General features: G+C 55.1%; 4 protein-coding genes across 4 annotated transcripts; 2 read left to right on the top strand and 2 right to left on the bottom strand.

Annotated features, from left to right (window-relative positions):
- Positions 1-1,279: 1,279 nt before the first annotated feature.
- Positions 1,280-1,894, bottom strand: BESB_048430 (uncharacterized protein; the record flags this gene model as incomplete). The annotated part of the gene is made up of 1 exon (XM_029363294.1): positions 1,280-1,894. One exon carries the CDS (start codon positions 1,892-1,894, stop codon positions 1,280-1,282), a length of 615 nt encoding a protein of 204 aa, XP_029220660.1.
- Positions 1,895-4,057: 2,163 nt separating this feature from the next.
- BESB_048420 (putative rhoptry neck protein) lies at positions 4,058-10,664 on the top strand (the record flags this gene model as incomplete). Its single annotated transcript, XM_029363293.1, has 9 exons — positions 4,058-4,673; positions 4,814-5,353; positions 5,563-5,901; positions 6,126-6,392; positions 6,647-6,676; positions 7,318-7,488; positions 7,781-7,972; positions 8,073-8,249; positions 8,797-10,664. The coding sequence occupies 9 exons, from the start codon at positions 4,058-4,060 to the stop codon at positions 10,662-10,664; spliced, it is 4,200 nt and encodes a 1,399-aa protein (XP_029220659.1).
- A 1,567-nt stretch (positions 10,665-12,231) lies between these two features.
- On the top strand, positions 12,232-20,072 carry BESB_048410 (putative ribosome biogenesis protein; the record flags this gene model as incomplete). Its single annotated transcript, XM_029363292.1, has 14 exons — positions 12,232-13,247; positions 13,589-13,915; positions 14,319-14,596; positions 15,083-15,316; positions 15,728-15,833; positions 16,054-16,126; positions 16,290-16,430; positions 16,957-17,060; positions 17,187-17,375; positions 17,715-17,896; positions 18,302-18,452; positions 18,755-18,875; positions 19,153-19,274; positions 19,991-20,072. 14 exons carry the CDS (start codon positions 12,232-12,234, stop codon positions 20,070-20,072), a joined length of 3,126 nt encoding a protein of 1,041 aa, XP_029220658.1.
- Positions 20,073-20,682: 610 nt separating this feature from the next.
- Positions 20,683-25,603, bottom strand: BESB_048400 (uncharacterized protein; the record flags this gene model as incomplete). Its single annotated transcript, XM_029363291.1, has 4 exons — positions 20,683-23,127; positions 23,406-23,993; positions 24,127-24,689; positions 24,997-25,603. The coding sequence occupies 4 exons, from the start codon at positions 25,601-25,603 to the stop codon at positions 20,683-20,685; spliced, it is 4,203 nt and encodes a 1,400-aa protein (XP_029220657.1).
- Positions 25,604-26,396: the final 793 nt, after the last annotated feature.

Raw genomic sequence — 26,396 nt, 5'->3', positions numbered from 1 at the left:
AAACCCGCAGCAGCGTTCAGCGGCATTCGCGGGGCTACCATGCCACCAGCGTGTTCCCGTGTTATCCACCGAAACGTGCTCTTTTCTTTTTAGTTGCCCGGGGTTCGCCTGCACCTCTTCGAAATGATCTATCTTCAAGGCGAGCAATCGACCGCGGACCCCGACGAGATCCGGCTCACTCTCTATGCAGATCGGATGACGACTGGAGGCGACCGGGAGCCACGAGAGGGACAGAGGCTGCCAAAGGGTCCCTGCGCACCGCGTCCAAGTTGTTGACCTGCGCGAGCACAGCACCAAAAGGCGCGAATCCTGTCGAGTCTGTGCGCCGTGCGGTACGGCACGCGACTAGCCACAAAGAGGGGGCTGGCCTCACACCGCCGCAAGAGCTGTGAGCCTGGGAGAGGGGGAGAGGGAGAAAGGTTCCACCCGCTAACACCGGGGACGTTAAGTGAGGAAAACGCAAGCATATGACGCGTCTCGCAGAGCGCAGCAGCACTCTGAATTGGAAATACCTCTCCAGCAAGCTCCAGCAAATCCGCGACCGCGTCCTTTCCAATACGCGACGACGCGTCTGCGGGTTTCGTTGCCTTCGCCATGACTTGCTTGTGCACGCTCCAGGGATGGTTGCAGTTGCAGACCCATGGAGAATCGAACTTGCTGCATGCGCAGGATGTTCTGCGAACCAATAACATATATATATATATATTCGTATATATATATAAAATTAAGACAATTTTATTCAATTAAATCTACTTAGTAGAAAAACTACCATGTGATAATACTGTTGATAAACTATTAAAAATGGATTTATTGCAGGATAATTTCGACTACTACCTAGAATTCTAGAGGATCAACCACAGCGGACGCGAAGCGCCAGGATTCTGCTGGCAAAAAGAGCTAGGAAGCCCGTGACTGCAGGCACTCAGACCTCCGCATATGGGATGCCAGGTGTATTACAGGATTTCTGTTTGCGGGGCTCCTCACGCGCCTTCCACCGGTGTCTCAGCGTTCCAGGATACAGCGACCCGCACAAACGTGTGAATAGGTCCTTCAGAGGTGCGTCTCCGGCCGCGACGGCGCACTCCAGACCTCAGCTGTCGCCGCACATCGACCGCTTACTTGGTGCATCTGAAGCTGATTGGATCGTGTTCGATGTGTTTGTGCTTGCATCTGCACCTGTTTGCAAAGGGCACAACTTCCAGCCTCATCAGAGTATCAGAAAGACGACTCTCCATCGCGCTCCGAAGAGTAGCCTAGCAAGGCTCGCTCCGTTGCACAGCTAGTAGCCAAGCGGTATCTCTTGCCACGGGTCGAGGGAGATGCCACTAGTCAGTAACGTGCCCAGTGAACGCCCAAGCTTATGCATGCGGCTCGTGTGCAGAAGAGCGTCCCCCTCCTTCACCCTCTGTCGCTGTACCCCGTGTTGCGCTTGCCCAGGGCTCCCTTGCAGGTCAATTCCTCCTCTGCGTGTCGCCGACCTCAGGATCCACGCGCCTTCAGCCACAATGTAGAAAAAATCGCGGCAGCCGCACTTTCCGTTCGTGCAGCCAAACTTCGTCGCCCCCTCTAGAGCCGCGGCAACGCCCTTGGTGTGCTCCTTCAAACGGTGGCCGCACAGGCATCGGCATTCTTCTCGAATAACGATGCACGTTTTGTCGCACTCGCCGCAGATCCACTGTCCCTTCAAACTGAGGAGTGGCAGGCTGGCGGGTTTTCGAGGGCCGGACGTTTTTGTTTGAATGCGCCTCTTTCCAAGATCGTCATTCCGGCTTGTGTGTACGCTGGATTCCGTTCTATTAGAGGCTGGTGCATGAGCAGCGGGAGCGGAGACCCGTGAACCGATCGGCGCCGCGGACTGAAGCCTTGCTGCGGCACACTGAGCGTTTGCTGCCATGAGCCCAAGGAAATCGGCTGGAATCGAGAATTCTCGCAGACTGCCGCACCTCCCGACGAAGATAGTATGGTGACAAGGTTGGCTCGTATGCAAACCTGCTTGGGCAGACTGACTTGACGCCGTCGCAGCTCCCTGGGATCCTGAGGCAAACAAACACGCAGCATGCAGCCTGCGAGTGACTCCCCAACGCTACCACCAGCAGCGAGATCTCCGTCTCTGTCGTCGAAACCTGACCAGGAGCAGGCGATGCTTCAGCAGGATAGGGGACGTGCCGCCTTCGCGTCTGCAGCCCGCAGACACCCGTAGCTGGGGACTAGGAACGACTATTCGGGGCAAACACGGGCAGAGAAAAAACAAAGAAAAGGGTTTTTCGCGCTCGTAGGGCGGTGGTGGGTCTGCTTTGTACTTCCTCTTGGGACGATGTGGAAGTCGAACCACTGCAGGGACGGAGGCCTGAGTTGCATTTCTCAAGGCACGCTTGCGCCGCCACGAGCAGGGAAGGCCACTGCTCGGAAAACGCAGAATCAGTGAGCTTGTGAAGCCGACTGCTGGTCGGAGTCTAGTAAAAAGCAGACGTTTCGGTTCAGTGAGACGACGTCATTGAGTCCCATATTCCCTTCTATCACAATGTTTCCTCTCCGCTTGGACGGGTTAAGGTCATTCATTTGCCGGTCACGTGCACTGTGCAAGACACAGCTGCATGCTAGCGATTTCTTAACCCGCCTACCTAGGGGAGGTTCTGAACCATGCTTGCCGGCAAGACCCCCACAGAACAACCGGCACATTATACTATGCAGGAAGTTGCCAATTTAGGATTAAGTTCGTGCGAAGGCTATTCGTAGGTTTTCTGCTGTGAAGCTGTAGTGAATTAGTTCTCGATGCGCGAGCACGATGTTGCATGTCGGCGCATCGGTCAGCTGAAGCACCTAGGTGTTAACAAACGGGAGACGGAACCGAGAGAATATACAGTGTGTCGTCACAGTTTTTCGGGGAACTGTGTCCACAGAATGGGGTGGCTGACAGTGAATCTGCAAATTCTAGCTGAACGCACGAGTGCGGAGCCTCCCGAGTACCCAAGCGGTGTGTCGGCTCTGCAATTTAGACCGCTCCGTACCAAAAATCCCGCGCGACTACGACTACAAAAAATTGCCCTGTTATCGGTGACGGTTGCTTGTCGAAAAGAGTCTGAGAAGGACGAGAGATCCAGTCCAGGAGTTGCTGGCTGCTGGTTGCCAAATCCCAGGGATGCACTGTGATCGAGTATCGCACTGGGCCTGTCAACGGCGTTGGGGGGTTTCGTATTTCATCCGAAGAGGCAAAGAACACAGTATCACCCATATGTTGCGCCAGCCTTAAGAAAAGTTTTGTTAATATCAACATCTAAGGCGTGGCAGGGTAGCTATATGGGCGATACGAAGCCATCGTTTTTACTGCAATAACCCGAGGCAGTTCTTCCGCACATCGGCCCACCGGTTGTAGAAATAGAACGGATTTCCTCGTGTTTCCAAAATGACCATGCCAGTGGCGGCTTTAAAGAGAGCATTTTGCAGTATTGTTGACTCCAACGCAGCGAGTTCTGCATTCCACACTTGTTTTGGCTTTTTTCTCTGAAAGAGGAGAGGTCACAGTATCTTCTCACTGCTCGGCGCACTCTCGATGGAGATGGCGTAGACTCCGAGAGTGTAGCCTGCATCAGCGTATATAACACAGTGTGCTTTTAATGAGTGTGGCATTGCCTTGCGCGATGTTCTTTGTTTGCATGGAAAGGTCATTTAGCATGGTGCTGTGGCGGCGACGCCCAGGCTCTCACCCAACAGGTCTGCTCGAACCCTGATTGCATCAGGTAGCCAAGCTATCACTCGCCTGTCTGTTTCACTCGACCGTGCCGCCGATTAGTTGCTTCCAGCAAAAAAACATGGGTTGATGTTCCCCTGAAGGTATACGTCGGGTCCTGATAGTTTCGAGCGCAACTATCGGAGGATCCTGCGTAGCACGACTGCTCAGGATGCTCACCCTGAACGAACTTCCAAAGCCCTGTGATGCTGCCGCCATGTCCAGTCTTCAGTGTAGCACATTTCAGATAGCTATGCCAAATTGAGCGTGCAACGCATCCTAAATATCTATTTCCACAAGCTGTCGTGTGTGCCGTCATTCTGCAACAAGATGGGATTCGTAGGAGCGCTCGCGCTCCCCTCCACAGCAGTTACAGCAAAAACGCAACTCCTTTGGGCTGTGCTTCTTATTTGCGTCTGTTTCCTGTTAGACGTCTCTAGCGCGCGGAAACAGTGGCTGGACTCGTCATATGCATTATCTCCCGATGGTGGCCGCGCACAGCTCCACTTTTCTACCTTTTCTGGGAATTCTCTCGTAGACATATCCAGTCATGGACTGAGAGACTCCACGGTTGAGGCCAGGAGGCCGGCCCCGCTGACAGGGTCGGCGGCTTCGGATGTAGAGACCAACGGGACAGTAAACGCTGCGCCTTTTGCCCCCAGGGCGACAAGCGCGCAGGATTATCCGCCGCCGGACCTGTCGGAGCAGGAGTTGGACAAGCTTCTTTTACTCGACGCTGATCCCGCCTATCAGTCCCCCAGTCCCAATCTCGTCGATGAGGTTACACACTCAGTGAAAAAGCTTATGAACGAACCCGCAGAAGCCCTCCCCGGGGTGCAGCCGAAGCCTTTCGTGACAGATCATGAACGACTTGCGATGCTCAGCAACAATCTGAAGGAGCTTAGGACCATGTTGGAAGACCCTGACCTCGAGAAAGCTGTCAATGGTAGGGTAGTGTGTTTAGCTTCACAGCTGCATCCGCATGAGGGCTTGGATATTTCTTCACTACCCCAGCCATCAGTTTCTCCTTACCATAGCATCCCCTGTCGAACTGCGAAAACCCGTGCGTTTCTGTGCTGCATGTAGGCATTCTTGCGTTGCTGCCTGTCCTGGAATATGGAGAATCATCAGAGGCCCATACATCCTCTGTTGATTCTTTGGAGGCATGGTCGGACTTGCAAGTGCCTGCAATGCCCTCTTCGTCGGCAGAGCAATTCTCTTCGGCAGACGATCGCATGCCTCAAGAGATCTCTGCTGCTGCTGTCGAGCAGCAAGAGATGCGCAACAATCTTGCTTTCCTGTCACTTTCGTTGGCTGGATCAAGTAGCATCGTTGACGAAGAGCCTCTTGAGAAGACCAGAACGAGGCTCACTGAGAAACTGAAGAGGGTAGCTGGGATGGCCCTGGGCTTCGAACAGTTCGGCATCCACCAGACAGCTACAGGTTCTGGAGTTTCGATAGATGAAACCGCATCTGGCGCGTCTGTAGACTCTGGCCCAGTGGAAGACAGTAGTGAAATGGTCCCCCTCGCTGGGTTGACAGCCGGAAGAGTGACCGGATTAGCTACAACGAAAGGCGCCTCTATACCACATGTTGTGGGCCTCATCGCCACCTCGAATCCTTTCCGTAAGTGTCGCATCATTGCTGTGCCTCTACGCCTCGCTTTGCAGATGCACTGTCATTTACGGGCACGGTTAGAACAGTAAAACGCTGTTTATCTCGTGCATGAATCTGTTCCTTGTGGGGTATCAAGTGGACGAGTACAGCACTCCCTGTGGCACGTTCTTCTTCAACCCTGCCCTTTTTTGTTGTGTGTTGTACGTGTTATTCTGCAGTGCTCACGCATCTGCTCCTCTTAGGAGCCGCTTTCCTCGGATATGACAGATACTTCGGTGATGGAACGCCCACGTTGTTGCCTTTCTACGGGACGCAGACTTTGTTGTCCATGTTATCTCCACTAGACACTCCTGCGCGTTTAGACAGCATGGCAGCTGCCAATAGAGAGCCGCGCAAGCGGTACGTGATTTCGAGGTTGTCGAGAAAGAAGAACATTACATATTCTTTCGACCTAGCCAGCAGTTCTTGGGACCGGAAAAGGAGTTCACGGCTTCCCCTCGGAAGTCACCGCCTCATACTCGATGTGCTTGACAGGCACCTGGAAGCCTTGACTACTTGTAAGTGAGAGGACACGAGATAAACTGCAAGGGTGGCACGTGCAAGGGATGAAGGCGTGGTCGAGTCGTGGAATTCGCTGAAAGGGGACCAAAAAAAGTGGCATGTCTTTCGTTTCTACGTTTGGGGATAAGAACAGGCCTTGCGCTGCCCTGTAGATCAACTTGAAAACGATACCCACATGTTCATTATCATGGAGGCGTCAAGCTTTTGTGGATGTGTATAGACGCTGAGCAGCAGATTGAAATACTCCGGCAGGCAGGTATCCCTGTGGAAGCGTCGATTCCAATAGCTGATAATTTAGCCAGGCTACATGTCTCGAGTTGCCGCTCTACGAACAATGCCATAGCCATTCCCTGCGCCTGGAAGGACACTCTCCTTGTCGAAACGCTGTCAAGCTCTGGCGATGCTGGCGAAAACGACGATGGCGCGAGGCGGACTCACCTCAAAATTTCCAAGCTGGAGAATGCGTTCAACACGGTGACCGGACTAGGTGAGTAGCGGTAGCTCGACAATTGCAGAATTCTGCACGTGAGGGAAACGCATACATGAACGCTTATGAAGCACGACCCCTCCGTTGGCTTAGGTATTTTCCTCTGCACTGTGTGTGATGAAGCACAAAGCGACACGCAGGGAGCAAAGGTAAGGTAAGTAGCAGCTGCTAGAAACAGAACTTCGAAATCAAGTGATATCGTACAGTGTACCGATCATGTGATCGTTCTGTTTCCCCGCTGTGCCGCTATTCAGGTAGTCTCGCAGCAAAACGCGAGAATACAGGTGAGTCAGATTTGCTGAACTGAGTTTACCCGCTTCTGGGGACTGTCGCATAACCAGTACGGTCCACTGCTCCGGAGGAACAAACTAGAGCTGTGCTGATGGTATTTACTCTGCCCGGTGTCACTCAGACGACTACTACATAGGAGGCTCGGTGGCATGCGTACAGGTTTCCTATCGAGTGACTCTGCTGGCTACCAAATCGCACGTCTATATTCAGATTATCAACTCGGAACCGGTAAGTGGCTTAGCAGTTAGGTTGCTCTGGACAGATGTTACCATACTTGGGGCGCTGGTGCTGGAACTGTACAACATGCTGCCAACAACTGGCGTGTGTGTGCAGCCATGAATAACTGGTATTTTTACGACAACTTCCGCTTCAACCAGATGATGTCTCGATTTCAGAAAGGTGCGCTGCGCTCATGGTGCCAGCTGGAGATACTTTGCAAAACAGGCCCTTCGATCAAGGGGTTTTCTGTAGGAGTTTTGAACACACGCAACGTTCGCCGATGGACTGCACCACTGGTTTATTCGACTAAGGGGACGTCAGAAGTGACTACCAAGAGAAAAGGTTCTACAGTGGATGCGATATCATTGGCAATCGTCTCCCGTGCTCTGTTGTATTCTGTCACAATGTAAAACAGCTAGTGCGAAGATCCTGAAGCGATACGGATTGTCACACTTGCTGGACCTCGCAAACCAGCGGCAGGCCAGCAGCACCCCGCTATGGGACAAAAGCGACATCAGCAGGAAACTGGAGGCATTCCACGATTACAAGACAGCATTGCGCGTTCGCCTCCACATTATGGCACTGCGTAAGTGAACAAGGTCATCGCCTGATGACAAAGCCAAGCATTCGTCTGACACGAGCACCCTCCTACTCAAGTCATGCCGATTCAGTTATTCTCAAGCGCGTTAGCTATTGGGACTTCCTGAATACATCGGTTTACACTTCCTGTCTGTACTTACCAATAGCTCCTCGGGTGCTCAGTGGCGTGTCTGAGAGGCAAATGCTTTTGGGGAGACAGACGAGGAGTGGCTGCGTTCCGCGGCTGCTCAGGTGTAAGTTTCTGCGTGTGTGTTCGATTCTCCTCCTGTCTGTCGCAGTTCCACAATGGAATCCATACCGAGAGGAATACCTGTCTCCGATCGAGTTTGTTCGAGAGGCCTTTGACGGCGAAACAGGAAGCATGATCCTGGCTGCGCGCCTCAAGCCTTTGATGACGGACGATCTGGTCCATCTCGGTGTACCAAAGGGCTTCTCATTCTTATGGCTTTTCGAATTCTTGATAGACGACGGTAGGCCCCGCGACCCGTAGAAATGAGACAAATTATTTACGACTGTCTCTCTCTATGACTTTTCTCTATACGTCCCTTTTCGTCTTGCCATCTTATGCAGATTCGCCTAACGCTCGGGTCACAAGGAGCCAAGCAGTAAAGCGGAGTGCTAGGTGGACAAAAATTTTGTACTCACATCGTCAAGCGATACCGCTGCTCTTCCGCCGGTTCTACAAAACTTTAAAAACTGGTGTCCTAGCCAAAATGCGGAGGAAGAGTCTGGAACGATCAAAATTATGTAGGTGTGCATTCGTGTGCACCGTGCTGGATGGTGTACACCGGCCCCCGCAGGTGGGAATGCTGTCTCGCAACGGCTGGTAACTGCGAGAGGTTAGCATGAGACTAGCCTAGATGCGGATTTTACAAAATACTAGATAGAACGTCTATTCATCGTGTCCTGCTCAGCATCCACAGCTTTTAAAGGACGCAACAGCTTCTCCGAATGAAACATGTAACCCTAACGCGGCAGTTTTTGTGGTCACCGCTCACCATTGCTTTCAAGAGCTTCGACCACGAACCCGTGCATATTTTCTTGGCGGCACAAACCCATGTGAAGTTTATGGCAGGCTCGTAGTAGGTACCCCACGTTTGCTGGCTGGGACACGCGCTTCCTATTACCAACTTGCTGGCTGGACACACAGCGAGGCGTATCTTAGCGTTTTCTGAGCAGTTTTGCGACCGTACAAGGGAGAGCCAAGGGCTTGCAGGTAGCACTACCCGAGGCAAGGATGTACCGAGCATATGCAGTCGTCTCTCGTTGGGTTCTGTTTTGCTTCCGTTCCCAGTACTCCGTCAGCATCTGCCAGACGACTGGCAAGACATTGTCGTCAGCGCCTTCACGTTCACGGCCCACAGTGCCGCCCTGATGCAAGTGGTGAATTATCATTCGCTTTTCCGTGATCAAGCCCTGGACGATTTACAAGAGTCTACGTATCTCTCCGCCCCTCCGTCGTTCTCGGTCCAAAGCCAAAGCGCTGTAAAAAGGTGCGACCACCGAATATACGAGTGGTCGCGCTTCGGTTTCTCGCCTGACGTTCTTGAGGCGGATCTGCATAATGAAACATTCAAGGGAAAGTGGAATAAAATTCGACTTGAAACTATGCCCACGCCAGACACTCACCAATGGTGGAGACGCCTCCATAGATCTGTAGTTGACTCTCTTGAAAAATATCGAGCTCATGAAGGCCATTTGGAAGGCATGAACGACAATTTGTACACTTTGGTCATGGACACCACGCAAAGGCTTACGGAAGAAGGCGCTGCTGATAGCACCATATTTTTTGGACGCAGTGCTCGGGGTGCCCGCGAGTCACGTTTTAAAAGGGTGAAGCGAGGCATGAAGTCATTCGTCCTTGACATTGTTCGTGATGTCCCGGAATCGGACCATGCAGTGTGGTTTGGCGTCACATTCGGTTTCCCGTCAATCTTGCGAGTTCTTCGCAAGATGAAGGAGATCGCAGTGGGTGCCACGGATGACAAAGACGTGTCAATTCCTCTGGATGAGGCATTCATGGAATTGGTGCAGGAAACGATAGCAGTCCGGACAGAATCATTTAGACGCCAACCCCCCACAGCCCTCCGGAACATCGGTGTGATAGGATTGCGACCCGACTACGGCAACCTTGGCTTTGAAAGACGGTCCGAGGAATACCAATTATCTATGTGTGCGGACCATTGTGCCGCCCTTTGGCGGCAAATTCTTGGGTTCGTCTACCCATTCGTGCTTGATCCGTCACTCCTGACTGACTACGAACGGTCTTTCGGCACTGATCATGCAGTGAAGCAGCTGGACAACCCTAGTTATGTGAACTCTTTCCGCTACATCTTTGCGAGCGATGCCGCTCTCAACTTCCTGGAGTACAGCACCCCCTCGGAGACGCGCAAGGCTTTGATGGCACTCAAAGATGGACAGGCGTTCATGTACGCGAATATGATGAGATTTGCTGGAATGGCCTACGGCAACCTCAACATGCCGTACCTGGCCGGTTCACTCCAGAGACAAGCGCCCTTTATGGGACAGATGGTAAAGGATTGGTTGGTTAAGAGAAGCCGCGCTCGGAAGTTCGCTTTACAGAGTGTAGTATCTCTTGGGCTAATCTTCGTCTACACGCTCTTGTCCGCGCTGGATATAGCACGGCACTTGACCGACATAGGAATGGAAGCTGTGGAAGACTGTCACTGGAATCCAATTATGCAAGAGCTGGCGTGCTTGCCGGTTGCAGGAGGTGGGGCTGTAGCGGTGCCGCTGTTCACTGCGATGTCTGATGTCTTCAAAGTCGGCCTGTATTCTGGTATTGGATCGACAATCATCAGCGCCACCGTCATCGGCAATGTGTACATGATCGTCCGCTCGGAAAGCAGGTTGCTACTACGGATGGAAATGGCTATCAAGGAGCTGGCGCTGAAACTCTGGAAAAAGCTGCGGAAATTCTTTTCCTGGGCAACAAGGTTCACAAAGAGGCGCAAAGCAATTCTCAGCACCATGATGGCTCGAGCATCGGCCCTCTCTAAGAAAAGCGGAGCATACAGGAAGACCGCTCGCGTCCTGGAGGTATCAGGTGATACTGTCGTCGACACGCTGCTAGAAGGGATGCCATCATATACGACACAGGGAGTCCAGAGTCTAATGGCACCTGCGATATCGCACACTTAGGCAGGGCAGGACGGACCTTTTTCTGTGACACAGCATCGGACATTCCCGGCCTGTAGGGCATTTCCCACATCTGCTGTGTTGGAGTTTGGCGCAGGCTTCTTTCAGCGCCCGAGTGCTGTGGAGCAAGAAGGGCGAGGCTTGAGGGGCCTCTTCCGCTTCTGAACTCCCTGCATGTACGTTCCATGATTGCATACAGTACTAGATGGTGGAGGGCGATAGTGAGAGAATTGTTCACTAGCGGTGAAGAAGAGTGACCCTGAGCCACATGCCGGCGGACCCCTGCAATTCTTTACTTCGTCCGTGCTCGTGCAGACTTCGGTCTAGAAGGCAGTAGACCCCTGGAGCTGCCCGTTTCCTGAGAAGCTGCTAATACAGCCACCCTTGTCAGTTCACATAAATGATGCGATGATGCTGTTCCGTCTGACACGCACGGAACACGGAAATGAATGATGACAGCAGCCATCCCAGCTGTGCGGCGTTCCCAGCAAGACGATTTGCACAACACCGCCTCCACGAGGCCTGCCTGTGCCTCGGGTTCGTGCCTCTTACCGTTTCGTTGGCCTGAAAAGCGCTCGATGAAAACATGTGTGCAGTAAAAACTCTTGAAAAACCACCTAATTCTCGAGTAGGCGGTGAGTGTCTTGTCCCCCCGGCGGTTTCTGTAAAGGCTCGCCATTCGAGGATGTCCCCATACATCGAGCGCTCCCGCTTGCCTTCGCAAGTTAGAAGGTAATCAGTGGATCAACAATATGCGTGTATCCGCAAGCGGAGACCAGAGATTATTCGATTGCAGACCCCGGGAAAATAGACTTCCTGTTCAGTCTTTGAATATCTTGTGCTTTACGACTTGATCGCTGTGCATGCTCACATGCATGCTCTCTAGCAATGGATGGATGGGTACTGCGACACTAGGTTTCGCCAGCCGCTCCCCACACAGCATGTGCGCTACAGTGAGCTGTTTTTGCAGCCCCTGAATTAGCGCCGTTGTTTCCTCGCTGTAAAAGCCTGTTTTTTGGGATGGCACAATTGAAAAGAAATACGTAAGAGCCCATGGTTGATGGAAAAGTTTGATGGGAATCTCTCGGAGCTGTCTCCGCTGTACTCTTGCCCGCCACAACCAAGGCCTTGCGACTTTCCGTCGTCTTGTGTCTCTACCTTGATTCGATTTTCACATGCAACCAGCCGTGACACAGTCACAGATTTGTCTTTCCACACTTATTAAACAAGCGTGGGTAGATGGACCTGCACCGTCTTCGATCCAGTGTCTCGCTTGATCGCATTCCTTGACGGGGTCCGTCCCGCCTAGCTGATGAGGCCGCGAATCTCGTTTTGAGAGCGCTTCTGTGTTGTTCGAGTACACCAAAAGAAGCCTCCGCAATCCTCCAGTTCGGGATTCACTCGGCGTCACAGCTAGGCCGATACCGACGCGCACAGGAGCTACGGTTTCGCCTATTCCTTTGCAGCTACCCGTCGAGGGAAGCAGCGCAGCCCATCCTCAGGGCGGACTGTGGGTGTGAGCGTCCACGCTGACGCATTTGCGCGCGTGTCCCCGCAAACGCTAGCCAAAATGACGCAACACTCTCACCGCCCTTCGTCTTCGTTGAAGCAACGAAACAAACCGTTCAAGAAGGGGTCGGCAGCCCCGGTGTCTGCGTCAGCGTATCGCGAGGCACAGAAACGTAGGGAAGCGGCTCCAGGCATCACAGCGTCTCTTCGGCCCATCAACAAGCAACAGAGAGCGTTGGAGACGAAGCAGAAGCGATCGCGACAACTTCAGCACCTGCAGCAGCTCAAGCTTTCTCTGCGAGGGGCGGCGGCGTGCGGCCACGCGGCCCTTCCGCCCCGGGTTGTTCTGATTGTGTCCTTCGATGAACGTACAGACTCCCGCGTCGTGTTTGCAGCACTGGCTCGCCAGCTGCGCCAAGACCTGGCGCTGCAGGATACTCACTCAAGCGCCCGCTACAATCCAGCGGACCCGCAGTCCGACTTGACTACGGCCCTTGTGTCGTCCTTTTGCCGAGCGGGACCGGCCTCGAGTCCTCTGAATGCAGAGGCGCACACGAGCGACCCTTCTGTCTCATCTTCCACCTTCCTTTTCCCTCTTCCTGGCTACGCAAGATGCCCGACGCTTCCGCTCCGGTCCCAGCAGCGGGTGCTGCTTCTCCCCGCGCCCTCACCGAAAAACCTTCTGCCTTTGCTCGACCTCTGCAAATGTGCAGACCTGCTCTTGTGTGTTTTCTCGGGCGAGTGCACCTACACGCGTCCAGCGTTCGACGAGCATGGCTACCGTTTTCTGACTGCCCTGAAGCTGCAGGGCGTTCCGCCGGTGGTCGGGGTCGGCTCACCCACTGCGCTGCAGACTCAAATGGACTTCCTTTCCGGACCAACGAGTTCTTCGCCTTTCGCCGCAGGCAGCAACGACACAAGCACGACCTCAGAGGCCATGGACACCTCAGATGCTTCGTCGATGAGCCTCGACACCCTCCACCCGAAGAGCGGCGGCGGCAAGGCGGGGAAGAAACAAGCCGCGGAGAGCCTCAGGTTCCAGCAACGCTACTTCACCTCTGAGTTTGGCTCCGATAAGTAAGACGGAGACCGGGGTAGAGCGTGCGTCACCTTCGCAGAATGAACCTGGAGTCAGGGGTTGTAACCTACGTATCACGTGCACCCGTTTAGGACGACCCTCAGCAGAGAGAGCGGGGGGGGGGGGGGGGGGGGGGGGGGGGGGGGGGGAAGGCGTGAGTGTGAATGCCCCCATGTGGGTCGGCCTTGTGTAGATAGAGGACGCTGTGCTGGGAGGCGGTTGACTCACATCGTCCTGAGGGAGTCTGCAGGACGCCGAGATTCATGCTGAGTCGCCGCAAGATGGGGATGTGATCTCTCTGAACATTCGCTCTCTTGGGCATCTGCCTTTTTCCCTTCAGGAAGTTCTGCGCTGTCGCCCTCCCCTCGGACTGGCAGAAGGTCGTTCGCACGATTGGTGGCGCCAATGTCCCGCAGGACGTCGCGTCGTCGTCTCCAGCCGCGGCTTCGCTCATGAACGCGGGCGCAGATCTTCAGTGGCGCAGAGGCCGAGGGTACATGCTGGCGCTAGACTGGGACATTCTCACGCGCGCTCAGCTGCAAGCACAGATGGGCGGAGAGCCGAGCACGGCCGAGCAGCAGACCCAGGAAGGCAGCGAGGACGACGAGGCCGAGGAGACCTTCTTGCAGGCCTACGGATTCGTCAGGGGCGTGGGCATGACGTGCCGGTGAGCAGCGATGTCTACCAGGAGTTCTTTGAGTCTACCTTGGCGCTCGCTGAGTCAGACGCGCACTTTACAGGTTCGGAGTGACGCCGCCCGGCCGTGTCCAGACCGACGTGATTTTTCGGGTTGTCATTGGCTTCATAAGCGCCCAGGTTTTGCCCTTGCATTGTGGCCCATGTGTGTGCAGAAGTGAGTGTGCGGAGGGGATACACAAAGGATGCTGAGCAGAAGCGCTTGTCGCGCCGTGAGGACGCATCCCTGTCAAGTTGCCTATACCGTCTCCCCATTCCCACCCGCCGGCCCCACCCTCCTTTCGCGAGGCGTTTTCGGCTTCCGCGATTCGCGCACCCGGCGCTGGCTGTTTGCTATTCTTTAGCCTCCTTTTTGCGGTATTTCCTCTTTGCAGGTTGCCGATCCACATCACGGGTGTTGGCGATTTCATTGCCGAGCGCATTGAAGCTGTTTACGAACACGACTTGCGGCGAGACAAACGAAAAGTCTCCGCAGCGGCTGCGAACGGCGTGGGATGCCAGTTCGCGCCTCGCCAGGAGGACTGCGAAATGCAAGCCGGGGACGCCTCTGGGGGCCATGGAATGAATGCCGATCCCAGCGAGAACGGCAGTGGCGATTCCTCTGCCCTCCATCGCTTGGATGAAGAGAGTTTAACCCCGGCTGAGAGAGCGGGTGAGGCCTGAAAGCGTTGGGCTGCCCCTCCTGAAACTCGGCTGGACGGGCTCGCGAGGCAAAAACAACATGCGCAATGCGGCGCGCGTTTAGTTCGTTTGCGAGGAGTCAAGGCCCCGCGTGTTTGACGTGCCTCGAATCCCCGCGGATCTGATCTTGTCGCAGTGTCTTGGGACGGTTTTCTACGCCCGTGGCGTGGTTCAGACAGACACGGTCTGGAGGGGGTTGGGGAATGAAAAGGCTGAGTTGTGAGCAGCTACGACGAGTTGGACTTTTGGTTTAGATCTCGAAGGTCTTTTCTACCGGATCCAAGTTCTCTTGTGCTTTTCGTGACCCTCACGCTAGGCGCATTCGTATAGTTGCGTCCGGCGTATACGTGAAAATCCAGCATCTGTATACACGCTGTACGAACATCATGACATTCCGTGTGGGAGTCACTGTAGTCGCCTCTGGTGAGCGTTTGCCGCTGTGATGGGTGCTTCGCAGAGCTGCTGGCGAGTATGCGGCCGCTGCAGCCGTTTGATTCGACAACCCTCGAGCAGACTTGGCCAACGGAGGCTGAGCTGCAGGAAGCTGCGGAGACAAAAGAGAAAAAGAAGGGAGGCAAGTGCCGCCGAATCCGGGTGCCGAAGGGCATCTCCGAGTACGAGCGCATTTGGTACGAAGAGGAAGTCGACGAAGACGAGGCCGAAGACCACGCGGAGAGGGACGAGGAAGAAGGTGAGTTATGCCTTTTTTTGCTTCCCCCATCCTCGTCGAAATGGCTTCTCTGTGGCTCTCTGCGTAAGCCGTGCTCGCATGCAGGCCATACCCTCCCTCGGGTTGGCAACGTCTCCATAACGGGGTGACTGCGCAGGCGAGTAGGTGTGAATCCAACGCGCACATGCGTGCTTTGAGCTCGGCTGAAACAGTCATTCGTGCAGTTCCCTATTCCTCGTATGTAGCGTGTACCTGAAGCCTACGCAGTCCGGAGTGTATCAATGACTAGCAGGTTTGTAGGGCGACGAGAGGGAGAGTTGCAGTGCCAGGAGTTCGTGTGGCAGTTCGATTTATATCTCTGGCGGGGGTAAGCAGGGGATGCCACTCTGCGACTTTGGAGTGTTTCTCTCTGCGTGTGCACTTGGCTCTCAGAGGAAGCCGTGGAGATGGGCTCCGACGACGAAAAAGACGACGACGAGTGGCAGACGGAGGAAATCGCCGAGCATCCATCCGATGCAGGCGACATGCAGAAAGAAAAGTAAGGAGGGGCGGGAGGCTCCGATGACTCCTCTTTCCCCGCTGATGATGCATGCATCTGCGGCTGGGCGCGAGATGTGCCAGCTGGTTTTTGTCGTGCCGCGTGGGTCTGAGGCGTGGGCACAGACGAGGGAATATACCGCCGAATGTCTTTCGCGATTTGATCGGAAGGCATCGGCAGCCAGAAGGCAGCAAGCACGTTCAGTGTCTCTTGTCTGCAGAGAGGAGCAAGCGAAGAAGCGCAACTTCACGATTGAGCAGAGAGCGGCTGAGGACCTCCAGTTCCCTGATGAGGTAAGCGTGTCCGGGGGGGGGCTTGTTGTGAGATACGCATGCGGCTACTTCAGCGGGGTTGTGTATCGACAGGCATTCCTTCAAACGGCAGTCGCTGTAGCTTTAGGCGTTTGCTCCTTTGGCGTTGCATGCTTGCCCCTGCGTGCTTTTTCTGTACGCTAAGGTCGACACGCCGCTGGATGTCGAGGCGCGGGTTCGGTTCCAGAAGTATCGCGGCCTGAAGAGCTTCAGGACGTCCTTCTGGAACAAGGACGAGGATCTACCGGTCGCTTACGCACGAGTCGTCGATTTCGAGCGCTTTAAGGTAAGCCTCAAATAACCAGGGTGCGCCTAACTTGTCATCTCGTGGCATGCGTATACATATATATATATATGTATTTGGATATATGTGTGTATATAATCCCGAACACACATATTCATATGCGTTCATGTGTGCAGCCAGATGTGCGGTCGAGTATTCGTAAGTGCATCCACGTACGTAATCCGGGTATTTGTGGCTTCGTCCTGTATTCCAGGGGCTAGCTGAGGTCGCCCTACTCACTTTAGCTGCCAACCACTTTTTCGCCGGCTCAAAAACGCCATTAGCCTTCGTCGTGGGGCGGGCAATGCGATATGAAGAAATGCAGGCGGTCTCCCGTACGAGCGAAGTTACGGCTTCTTTCCTCGCCGCATGCGTCTCTTCACCTGGCTTCGACTCTCGGTTGTGTTCCCTGTATCGTATCGTTCGTTTGCTTCCCGGTGGTTTGGCTTCCGCCTTGTTCAACTTTTGTGTGTGTGTGGGCGGAGGTCCTTCACTGCGTTTTTTGCGGATTTTTGTGGGGATGTGGCAGGCTATGAGCGCTTTTGCGCGAGGCGAGCTGCGGCGCCTGTGCAGCAGCAACGCGTTCCACGGCCGATTTTGCCGAGTGACGATTCCTCTGCACTTTCATCCGGCGTCCTTGAACCCTGTGGCGGCGGTGGATGGCGATGCGCCGCGGAAGTGCACGAAGGAGCAGCTCGCGCGGATTCTGCAGCACCTTCAACAAGCGTCTACGGCGCAGGCAGCGCCCCCGGGGCACAGCATGGAGCAGCTGAGCGGGAACGGCGGTATCATCCAGCGGCGAACAGATAAGGGATTCCTCATTCTCTCGAGTCTGCTACCGTACGAGTGCGCTGTCTCCGTCGTGCACATGCAGCTGACGCGAGGCGGAACCTTCGAAGGCCCAGTTAAAGGCAAAGACGAGCTGCTATTCAACTGCGGCTTCCGAAGGTGCGTTCTGTTTTCGCTCGCCAGCGGGAGCCGCGTTGGTCTTATGCACTGGGACGTCAACCAGCTGCGTGTTTGGTTCACCACAAAGTCAGTGCGATCCGATGGCTCTGAGGGGCGTTCTCGCGTTTTTCTGCATGAGGCGTCGGGGTTCGTCTGTGTGTGATATCGCTCCAAGCGCAAAATAATTGAAGGACGGAGAGCGGTTCGTGCGTGTGATGCTTGGCTGCTGCCGAGGGTGACACCGGGTAAAGCGCGGCGTACGCACAGCATCTGGTCATGCGACGCTATATCGGCGGAGGAATATAAAACGGGAACATGAGTTCTGTTTTTTTTTTTCAGATTTGTCGGGCGCCCGGTCTACAGTGTGGACCGAGGTATCTCAAACACCGGCAGCCACATGGACAAGGCGAAAATGCTGCCTTTCTTCCGCTTTGGGACGTCCTGCGTCGCTTCGCTCTACGCGCCTACGCTCTACCCGCCGGCGTCAGTTGTCGTGTTTAGGCGAACAGAAGACAGTGCGCGTGAGTCAACAGAGGAACGGTCTGCGGGATGCGAATCTGCAGAACTGGACGGCGGCGTACCGTAGCAGGGTTCGCGATGACGCCGTGAGGGGCTACGCACCTTGACAGACGGGTGCCTCTGGAGAGTGACCACGAAAACGCCATGCCAGAGGGCCGTCCGTCCTCTGCTCTGGGGCTTACCGAACCGTCTGTTGTCGCGATGATTCGTCTGAGCTGCAGCAACAGTATTGCTTGCGGGTTCCTCGCCTAGCCTTCGGAGTTTCTTTTGCTGTGAGTGGTGTTCGCTTCGTACCTCTGTTTCGAAATCTTGTCTCCCTTCGGCTGTCTCGCACTCTGGATCTTTTTCCACTCGCGGTGGACGTCCCTCATTTGTCGCTCCGTGTTCTGTCTGTCTCTTGTTTTCAGAGCCGTTGCAAGTCTGCGCATGGGGAAGCGTGCTCAACAGCAGCAGCAATCGTCTCATCATCAAGAGAATTGTGCTGACTGGCTACCCCTTCAAGGTGCATCGCCGGAAAGCTGTTGTGCGTTTCATGTTCTTCAACCCCCGAGATATCCGGTGAGTTTCGCAGCCGGCTTGCGACGAACGGCCTGCTGATTGGCGGGACAAGTAGTTTTCGTTACTCTTTGTTTCGGTACCTGTCGTCCGCTGGTCGGATCTGGCGGCCGCATGGATGATAGGGATGCGGCTCGAGTAGGAGATGCATTCTTAGCCAGTATCGGAGCCGATGACTTCTTCCGCGCGCTTCTCGTTTTGTCTTTGTCATGTCGTCATCAGAAGTAAAGCCGACGCAGGGTGTCGTGTCGTGTGTTTTTGTGCATGGCGGCTTTGTGCGATTCCTTGCATTTCTTTCTTTTCAGGTGGTTTGCGCCCGTTGAGCTCCACACAAAGAAAGGACTGCGAGGCAACATTATGCAGCCGCTCGGAACTCACGGCTACATGAAGTGCAAATTCAATCAATACGTCAAACAGGATGATACGGTAGGCATTCCGGCATTTCGTCACATGTTTTCGGCGCGCGCCCAACAGACGAAAGAGCACAGGAGAGCCGGTGCGCATGCATCCAGTTTCCCTGTTCAGCATTTGCCGTTTTGTGTTTCTCAAAGGTGGTTTCTGTTTGTAATGAACCGCGCGTGTGGTGGATATCCATGGGTTTCGTGCGCGGATGACATGCTGACAAACAAAAGTTTTACCGGCGTGACTCGGCGGCGCATTCGTGATGATGGACCACGGCGGTTTTGGCTGACGGTTCCTTCAGGTGTGCATGTATCTCTACAAGCGCGTGTTTCCGAAGTGGCATCCGCCGACGTGGGGCGGCAATCCGGCGCTCCTCCCCACCGACGAAATCCAAAAAGCGAACGATGACAGAGACATGGAGATGTGAGTGCACGCTGGAGAAGGAGATGTGAATGCACGCTGGAGAAGGAGATGGTGCCTTTGGTGCCGTCAGCGTTCAGGAGGCAGCGATCTACCGGCGTGGGAATCAAGCCGCACAACCCCTACACGCAAGTGTTGTTCGATCCCGCGTTCCTTCAGAATACTCAGAGACGGGATCAAAGTGCGTGTGGCCCCATTTTTTGTGCCCGCAGGCGGAGAGGCACCGCATGTAGACGCCTCTCCTGTGTGCTTGTAGATCCTGGAGAGATACCAGTCCAGAGTGTGTGTCGGCAGCCGGTTCGCCCCATTCCGTGATGAGTTTGCTAGTCGGCAGGAACTCAACGTACCCCTGCTTCTCTGGCTATAGCCATCCGTCTTCCTTTTGGTTTTTTTTTCCTATCAACACACAGCATTTGAAGGCCTGGAAATTTTCCTCAAAGGCGCACCTGTCTCCATGCATGAGCGCGAATCCATGGTCCCTATGACGCATGGCTGTTTTTCTCTATCGGTTGTTTTCATCGAACACGTGGCCGTTCTGGTTTTTTTCGCCGCCGTTTCGGTAGGATCGCGTTCTGCCAGATATAGTTGCAGCACGGAACGCTGATGGGCGCAGATGCTCACAGCCATTTGAGCGCCGGCGCCCGTCCTGACAATCTACTGGCTCTCGCCACCGATACACAAGAGTAGCATTCAGGGTGTTTTCCGCGGCACCTTTTTAGGCCGTTCAAGCAGTGGTATTTCGCAACTTTCCACGGAATATCGTATTCTCAGTATCTCTGCGCCGTGAGAGCCGTCCAATAGGGCGCTTGCTGCAGCTTGTCTATTTTCTTCAGTTGCGGAGACCTCTGCCTCGAGAGCTGACAGGGTGGCGGCAAGCGTCGCGTCTTTGTCAGGCTACGAACAAGACGTGCCCCATGGAGAGCCCAGAATGCTTTGCTTATCGCGGGAAGTCTGAGCGTATCGGGGAACCCCAACAGCCGAGTCCACGACGGCATCGCGGCGACTCTGCTTCCTAAAGTCGGCGGCCGCTGTCGGAAGGGACGCGTGCTTGCTACCGGAACCCCACCACCGTCGGCACAAACTAAAGTTTGAGCGACAGATTCCGAAAAAAAAAGCGTTCCACGGAGGTAGTTACGAGCCTGCAATCACGCTCCTGATCACAGTGCATGTTGTGGAGTGCGTCAAGACTAATGGTGAAATGGATGCAGTCCAGCGCAGTACATGTGTGTGTTAATCGGAAGAAGCTCCGATAAATTTTTGTAACTGGACCTCCTCGTAGACGGCTTTGCATGTACCGACTTCGCTGCCCTGTCAGTTGGAGAGCACAGAGGCGGCATCCGCCGTTCTCCCCGGAGTCACCGGAGGTCCGCCTGTTTAACTCGTTGTCTGAGGGTCTCTCGCCTCCGACCTCTTAGTTTTCAGAGGCTTTCGGCACCGGCTGTTGGGAGTTCTCATTTTCATCTTCCACTGTCGTATCGTTTTTCCCACGCTCACTTTCTTCTACCAGCTGCTCGCGTGCTGCGATGGTGTCCGGGGCGAAGCTGATCCTTTTCCTGCTTAGACGATGACTCAGCTTGGCGGCGCGCCGCAGAATGCTCCATCTCCTTAACTTCTTTTCCTCTGTGTCATGTTTGGTATCCTTCGTTTCTTCCTGCGGAGCCTCTGCGAGTGCATTTGCTACGGCGTCTAATCCGCTGCCAAGGTCTCTGCTGAAAGCGTGCATAATATCGGCGTCCCAAGTCAGCCGACCCCGGAATCGATCTTTGCGTCGGAGAGGCTCTTTCATCCTCTGAAGTCTTTCGGTTTGCGCCCGTCGTTTTTGCAGCAGAGCTAGAAACAACTTTCCCGGAGTCTTTGAGGGCTCTTTGTCTGCGCCACGTTTCTTGCCTCCGCGCCTGCTGGCTCCAGCCTCGCCAGAGCCCGGGGAAGACACCGGTGGCGCAATCCCGAGCCGCAGACCACGCGAAAGCGGGGAGAGACTGTGAGCCCTTCTTGGCATACCTGAAGGGTAGTTGAGGGGTATGAACCGAAGAAAGTCCGAAGGGGATCCAGCAGGAACAGGGGGCAAAGCAGGCTCGCAAATAGAATCGCCCTCTGAACCAAGAGCGGTGCCGGAGTCGTCTTCCACGCAGAAAGTCCGAGCTGCCAGATTATCCAGAGCTCGGATCGAGAGGAACCGCCTCCGCATGGCTTGCGGTAGTTTTTCCAAGTTGATTCCACTTTCCTCTGAATCGTCTGTGTCGCAGCTCGCGCATCGTTCACCTCGCGTACAGCTCCAGTCCGGACAGCCTTCGCACCGATCGAGTTTTTTTGAAGGCGTCGCGGAAGCGATTCGGAGCGCCAGAGAGGCGGTGGCATCCCCGAAGGCGAGCGAGTAGTCTGTGCAGAGGGACATACCGCAAGACGCGTTTGGTGCATCCTGTCGGTGGCTGCAACAGAGAGAGCAAGCGGGAGAAGGCGGGGGCGACAAGGCTCTCGACGTGCCGCCTAGGCGGCTCTGGCGGCCGCCCGCCTCAGTCTCCAGCGCCTTTTCAAACCCGTCAATCACCTCGTCGATTCGTAGGAAGTGGGACCGGACTCCTCCGCAGTCAAATCCCTCCCCGTGTGATCTATCTGAGTTTCGACTCGACGCTCTTGCGCTTGCCGCTTCTCCCCCGCGAATGCCTCGTTGGCGCTCACTGGCACGGATAGCTGGCACTGGGGGACTGCTGGACCAGGCTTTCCTCTGCCTTTCTGATCCTCCTCTTTCTTTCTCTTTCGAGAGGCTGTTGGGCGGCTCCAGCCTGACTGACAACTCGCTCCGTCCTCTGCTCGTGCGGCCGCCGTGATGGACTTCCGCTGCCTCCGCTTTCGGGTCGTCTTCACGTGCATTCGGGCTCCCACCACGGTCTTCAATAGGCGCTTCAGCTTTTTCTACTCTTTCTCTCTGATCCCCCAGCACGTGGGTGAAAAACGGAGTAAGCAGACGCAGCAAGCAGCCGCCCAGCGCGGTCTCTGTCGCCTGACTAGCGGGAACATCCTTTTCAGTAGGTTGATGCGTCGCATCCGGCTGCAGCGACCCGCCAGTCAAACCATGAGCCACCTGCAAAACACTGCGCGCCAGTGCCTCTTGTCTGTTGTCTGGAAGCTTCGCCCCTCGCTGCTCCAGACGGAGCACCGCCGAAATGTCAAGAGGTGGGGGTTGCGGTCTTGCAGCAACAGGAACCCCACTCTCTGATTCGCTTGCCCCCGAGCTGTGACCGCCGTTCGACGGAAGCAGCACATTCCTGCTCTCCAAGAGCCCAAACAGGGCCCGATTGAGTTCGTCCTGTTGCAGACGCTGCTGCAGTTGAGCCAGCTGCTGCTGGAGCTGCATGCTGCGTAGCTCGTCTTGCTGCCGCTTGATCTCAGCTCGCACAGCCTCTAGATCCAACCCCACGATGTCTAAGGTGTCAGCTTCCCCAGACTTTGTGTTTGGCCTGCAGCTGGTGAAGTCGCGCATTCGCTGACACGGTGACCCAGGGCCCACGCAGCGACCCATACAGCGAACAGCGTAGCGGCGGCAGTAGCCCAATGTATGATCTGTGAAGCCACATGGAAAGTGGCCGCCGTCAACCGCACAGCTGGCGCTTTTCTTGTCGGTGGCTTCCACCCAGGGCGAGATCGTGCATGCTCCCGCAGAGCTCGGAGGAGGTTTCTCGAAGCCTTCGGGGCCATCTGGCACTGCGGACGGCCTGCCGGCGGCGTCCCGACTCGGCATCGTCTCAGGAGGAGGCGTAACTGCCACAGTCGTCGCTGCAGAAGCGGCAAAGCCGTTAACTCCCTTCGACAACTGGCAAGGAGGCCCATCAGAAGGGCGGGGGAGTCCGAAGGCATCCTGAGAAGGCAGATAGCAAGATCGCGCCGCCCCTTCAAATTCATTCGCGCAAGACGTGTTTGAGAAGCTGCTGTGGTGGACAAGCTGAACCAGTAAGAAGTGGCAGACACCAAAGTGCATAACTGGTGATTTAGGTGCCAGTGTTTTTTCATCCTTGAGTAGGGTTGAATTCACATTCACCGGAGCAATTGGGTACAGCAGGTCAGCTAGAACACCTCGTGCGGAGACTGCGCCGGCATTAGATCACGTGTCTGGACTAAGATGCCGCGTCTGCTTACGGCATCCTCGTCAGACGTTCTGACGTGTTTTCGTCCTGTCCGCGGCATTCGTTTCTCCTGTTCCAGCGCCTCGTCCATGAGTCGCCGTTCTTCGGCTTGCTCCTTCAGTCTCTTCTGTTTTTCCTCCTCTTTTCGAGCTTCCTTCTCTCGAATCTGCTCCGCTAGTGCTTGCTGATAAAGCTGTCTCCTGATTAACTTCTGGCGCCACTGCTCTTCGGCTCCACCCCGCGTCTCATCCAAGCCTTCGCGAGACATGAGCGCCTGCTTCGGTTGTGACAGCGCATCTTCCATCCGTCTGCCCCCGAGGCTCAATGTTTCGCCTCGTGGGTCTTCTGCTTGTCGAGACGAAGGGGCACTGCAGCCGTTTCGCTTGTCGCTCGGAACGCTGCGGGAGTGACAAATGTCACCGTCAGGCGGGCTACTCGCTTGTTTTGCGCAGTGGTCGGCCGAGCGATCACGACCCTCTTGGATGCCAGTGACGAGGGGCTCGCCGGGTATCGTAGTTCGCTCCGCAGCCAGTCGCAGGTCTCTCGTGCGTTGCCTGCTTTGACTGGTCTGAGGAAGCCGGTAACTATGAGAAGAGCTGAGCTGGGGGCAAACCGGGAAACGACGCCGAGTCGGCATTATGAAAAACAGAGCCAAAGAACAGGCATAGTGTTCGCAACCTCGGGTGTAACTGCAGCAGGTTATCGCCCCCCCCCCACCTCTAAGCACGACGCACCTCCATCTGGCGAGCGATTTCGAGTATCCGCTTGTCTTCGGCTACTTCCTCATCCTTAGCTCGCTCCCTCTCGAGCCTCTTCTGCTCCGCTTGCCTCTTTAGGAACTCGCCGTACTCTTTTTGTTGTTTTAGGCGATCGGTGGTGGGTGGAGCTTGGGCCATCTGCTTAAACGTGTCATGATTTGGGGTGCTTCCTCGCCTGCCGAGGAAGGCTCGCCTGATGCCGGCATCGGTTTCTGCCTGCAACTCTGCAGACTTGCCGTTTGTGCTGGAATCGCCAGTACCGCCCTGAAGCCCGGGTCGGTGTTGCTTTGTTTCGGGGAGGAAATCGACTCCTAGCTCGCGCGCTCGTTCCGCTCTGTCCCGTTCCTTCCTCAGAGCAATCTGAGCTTGTAAAAACTCTCTGTACCTGCGTTTTTCCCGAGCTGTCTGACCCGCAGATGCCTTCCGCTCTCCGCCCCGACCTTCGATGTAGCTCGCGGGCACAGGCGCGCTAAACGGAAGAAGTTCACGGTGCTCGCCCTCGATACTCGCAGGCAAGAAGTTCTCGCTGGCAACAGAGCCTTAGAAAGCGGGCAGAAACGGGCAGAAGACAATACTGATAAGAGCGTCTGCACGGTCGCGGCTTTTCCGGGCTGTCGCACTTCGAGTGGAGCAACAGCCAATAACTTCAATGCACCTGCGCCTTTATTTCTACGGTTCGATGGCGGAAACAGACTCAGACACCAACGGCAGCACGAAAACCCACAGGTGGTGCATCTCAGGGGTACGTATGCATTTCTTCTGTGCAGATGTTACCTGTCCAGTTTCCTCATGAAAGTTTCCATGCTTCGACATGCGTAAGGACGGCTGTCAGCTTGCAAAGCCTACCTGTTATCGGATGTTCCGCCCTGGTGCTTTCTGCAGTCGGCTCTGCAGAAGATGCATTCGATTTCTGTTGTTCAAGTGGCTGGCAGGCTCTGTTGTCGCTGACCAAGTTGAGGGAAGCGCAAGCTTCGGGGCCCCCCTCACATTGGGAGGGGTTCCGAGCCTGCAGCTCCGCCAAGGATGTAGCGTTTCCAGCGCAGCCGGACCGATACATGTCTGCGCTGAAAAGGTTCTGCGGAAATACTGGTTGTGGAGGGTATACTGGTCCTAACACGTAAGAGGGGGGCCCACCTGCGTACGGCTGTGCTATGCGATCTGGTGTAATGGCGGCGTAAGCAGGCACGTGGAGTGTGTAACCCGTCCCCATCAGGCCACTGCCATCTGCATGGCGAACGTGGGAGCCGCCTGCTGATCCAGCGCTACAACCAGCGCAGACTGCCTGGCTCTGCACGGACGGTATCAACGAGGCGACACTGCTGCTGACAAAAGTAGGAGGAAGGCCGAGGGTCGGATACGCTGGCGCGGCCGCAATGTTCAATCCTTGTGGGCAGCTGTAGGCGTCATGAGAAGATGAAACGTACGGCCCAGGGCAGGGGTTCGAGAGTGCCATCTTGCTCATGAGTTCGCGGCGTTTGCCAGCTGCCATCTGCTCACGTAGAAATTCACCATATTGTCTCCTCTGAAGCACTTTCTCACTAGCATTCGTGGGCTGGGGCGCCGTACCAAGTGAGGGCGGAATACAGGTAAATAACATGGTTTAACAAGGTCTCGTAACTGCGTGCAGGGGGGCGTCAATAGAGAGACTCACCCAGATCACCGTCTACGACTCATGCCACGCAAAGGCGGCAAATGCGTGTAGAGGAAAGGAGAGCGATGAGTGACGACATGGTAAGGAATCAACCGCTTGTGTACGAGGGGCGACAGAAACTCGCTTCGTCACACACACATATGCACCCATTCCGATCCTTCGAAGCTAGATGAGCATAAACGGACGCAACCCGAAACCCGTGCAAGCACCCCAGCTAACAAAAATAGTGCTCTATGCTCTACATCTCCTGACGTTTGGCCTGAGACTGAAACGGGTTGCGCCAGGGCCGAGGTTGGGCTGCTGATCACAGGCGTCTATGCACATGTGCACTGTCGAGGGAACGTGGAATCTCTCCGTATTAAAGGCTCTACGATTAGATGGTGCACACGACGTGCTCCATGGCGGCAAACGAGAGAGCTGCTCTCTTCCTCAGGCGATATGAGCGAGCAGTCTGGTACTATGGCGCGCATGTGTGTGGGTCAACAACACTGCTGACAGCCAGCAAAGCCAAAACAGATTTGTTAGAGCGGCTGGTCAATTGAGCAAATTGACGCGCCGTGCAAAACAACATTCTCGATGATATTCTGCTGTGCAA

The sequence above is a fragment of the Besnoitia besnoiti genome, chromosome III (assembly GCF_002563875.1).
Source record: "Besnoitia besnoiti strain Bb-Ger1 chromosome III, whole genome shotgun sequence".
NCBI classification, from domain to species: domain Eukaryota; phylum Apicomplexa; class Conoidasida; order Eucoccidiorida; family Sarcocystidae; genus Besnoitia; species Besnoitia besnoiti.
Note: the sequence above shows the minus strand (reverse complement) of the source record. Positions and strands in the feature narration are given on the sequence as shown.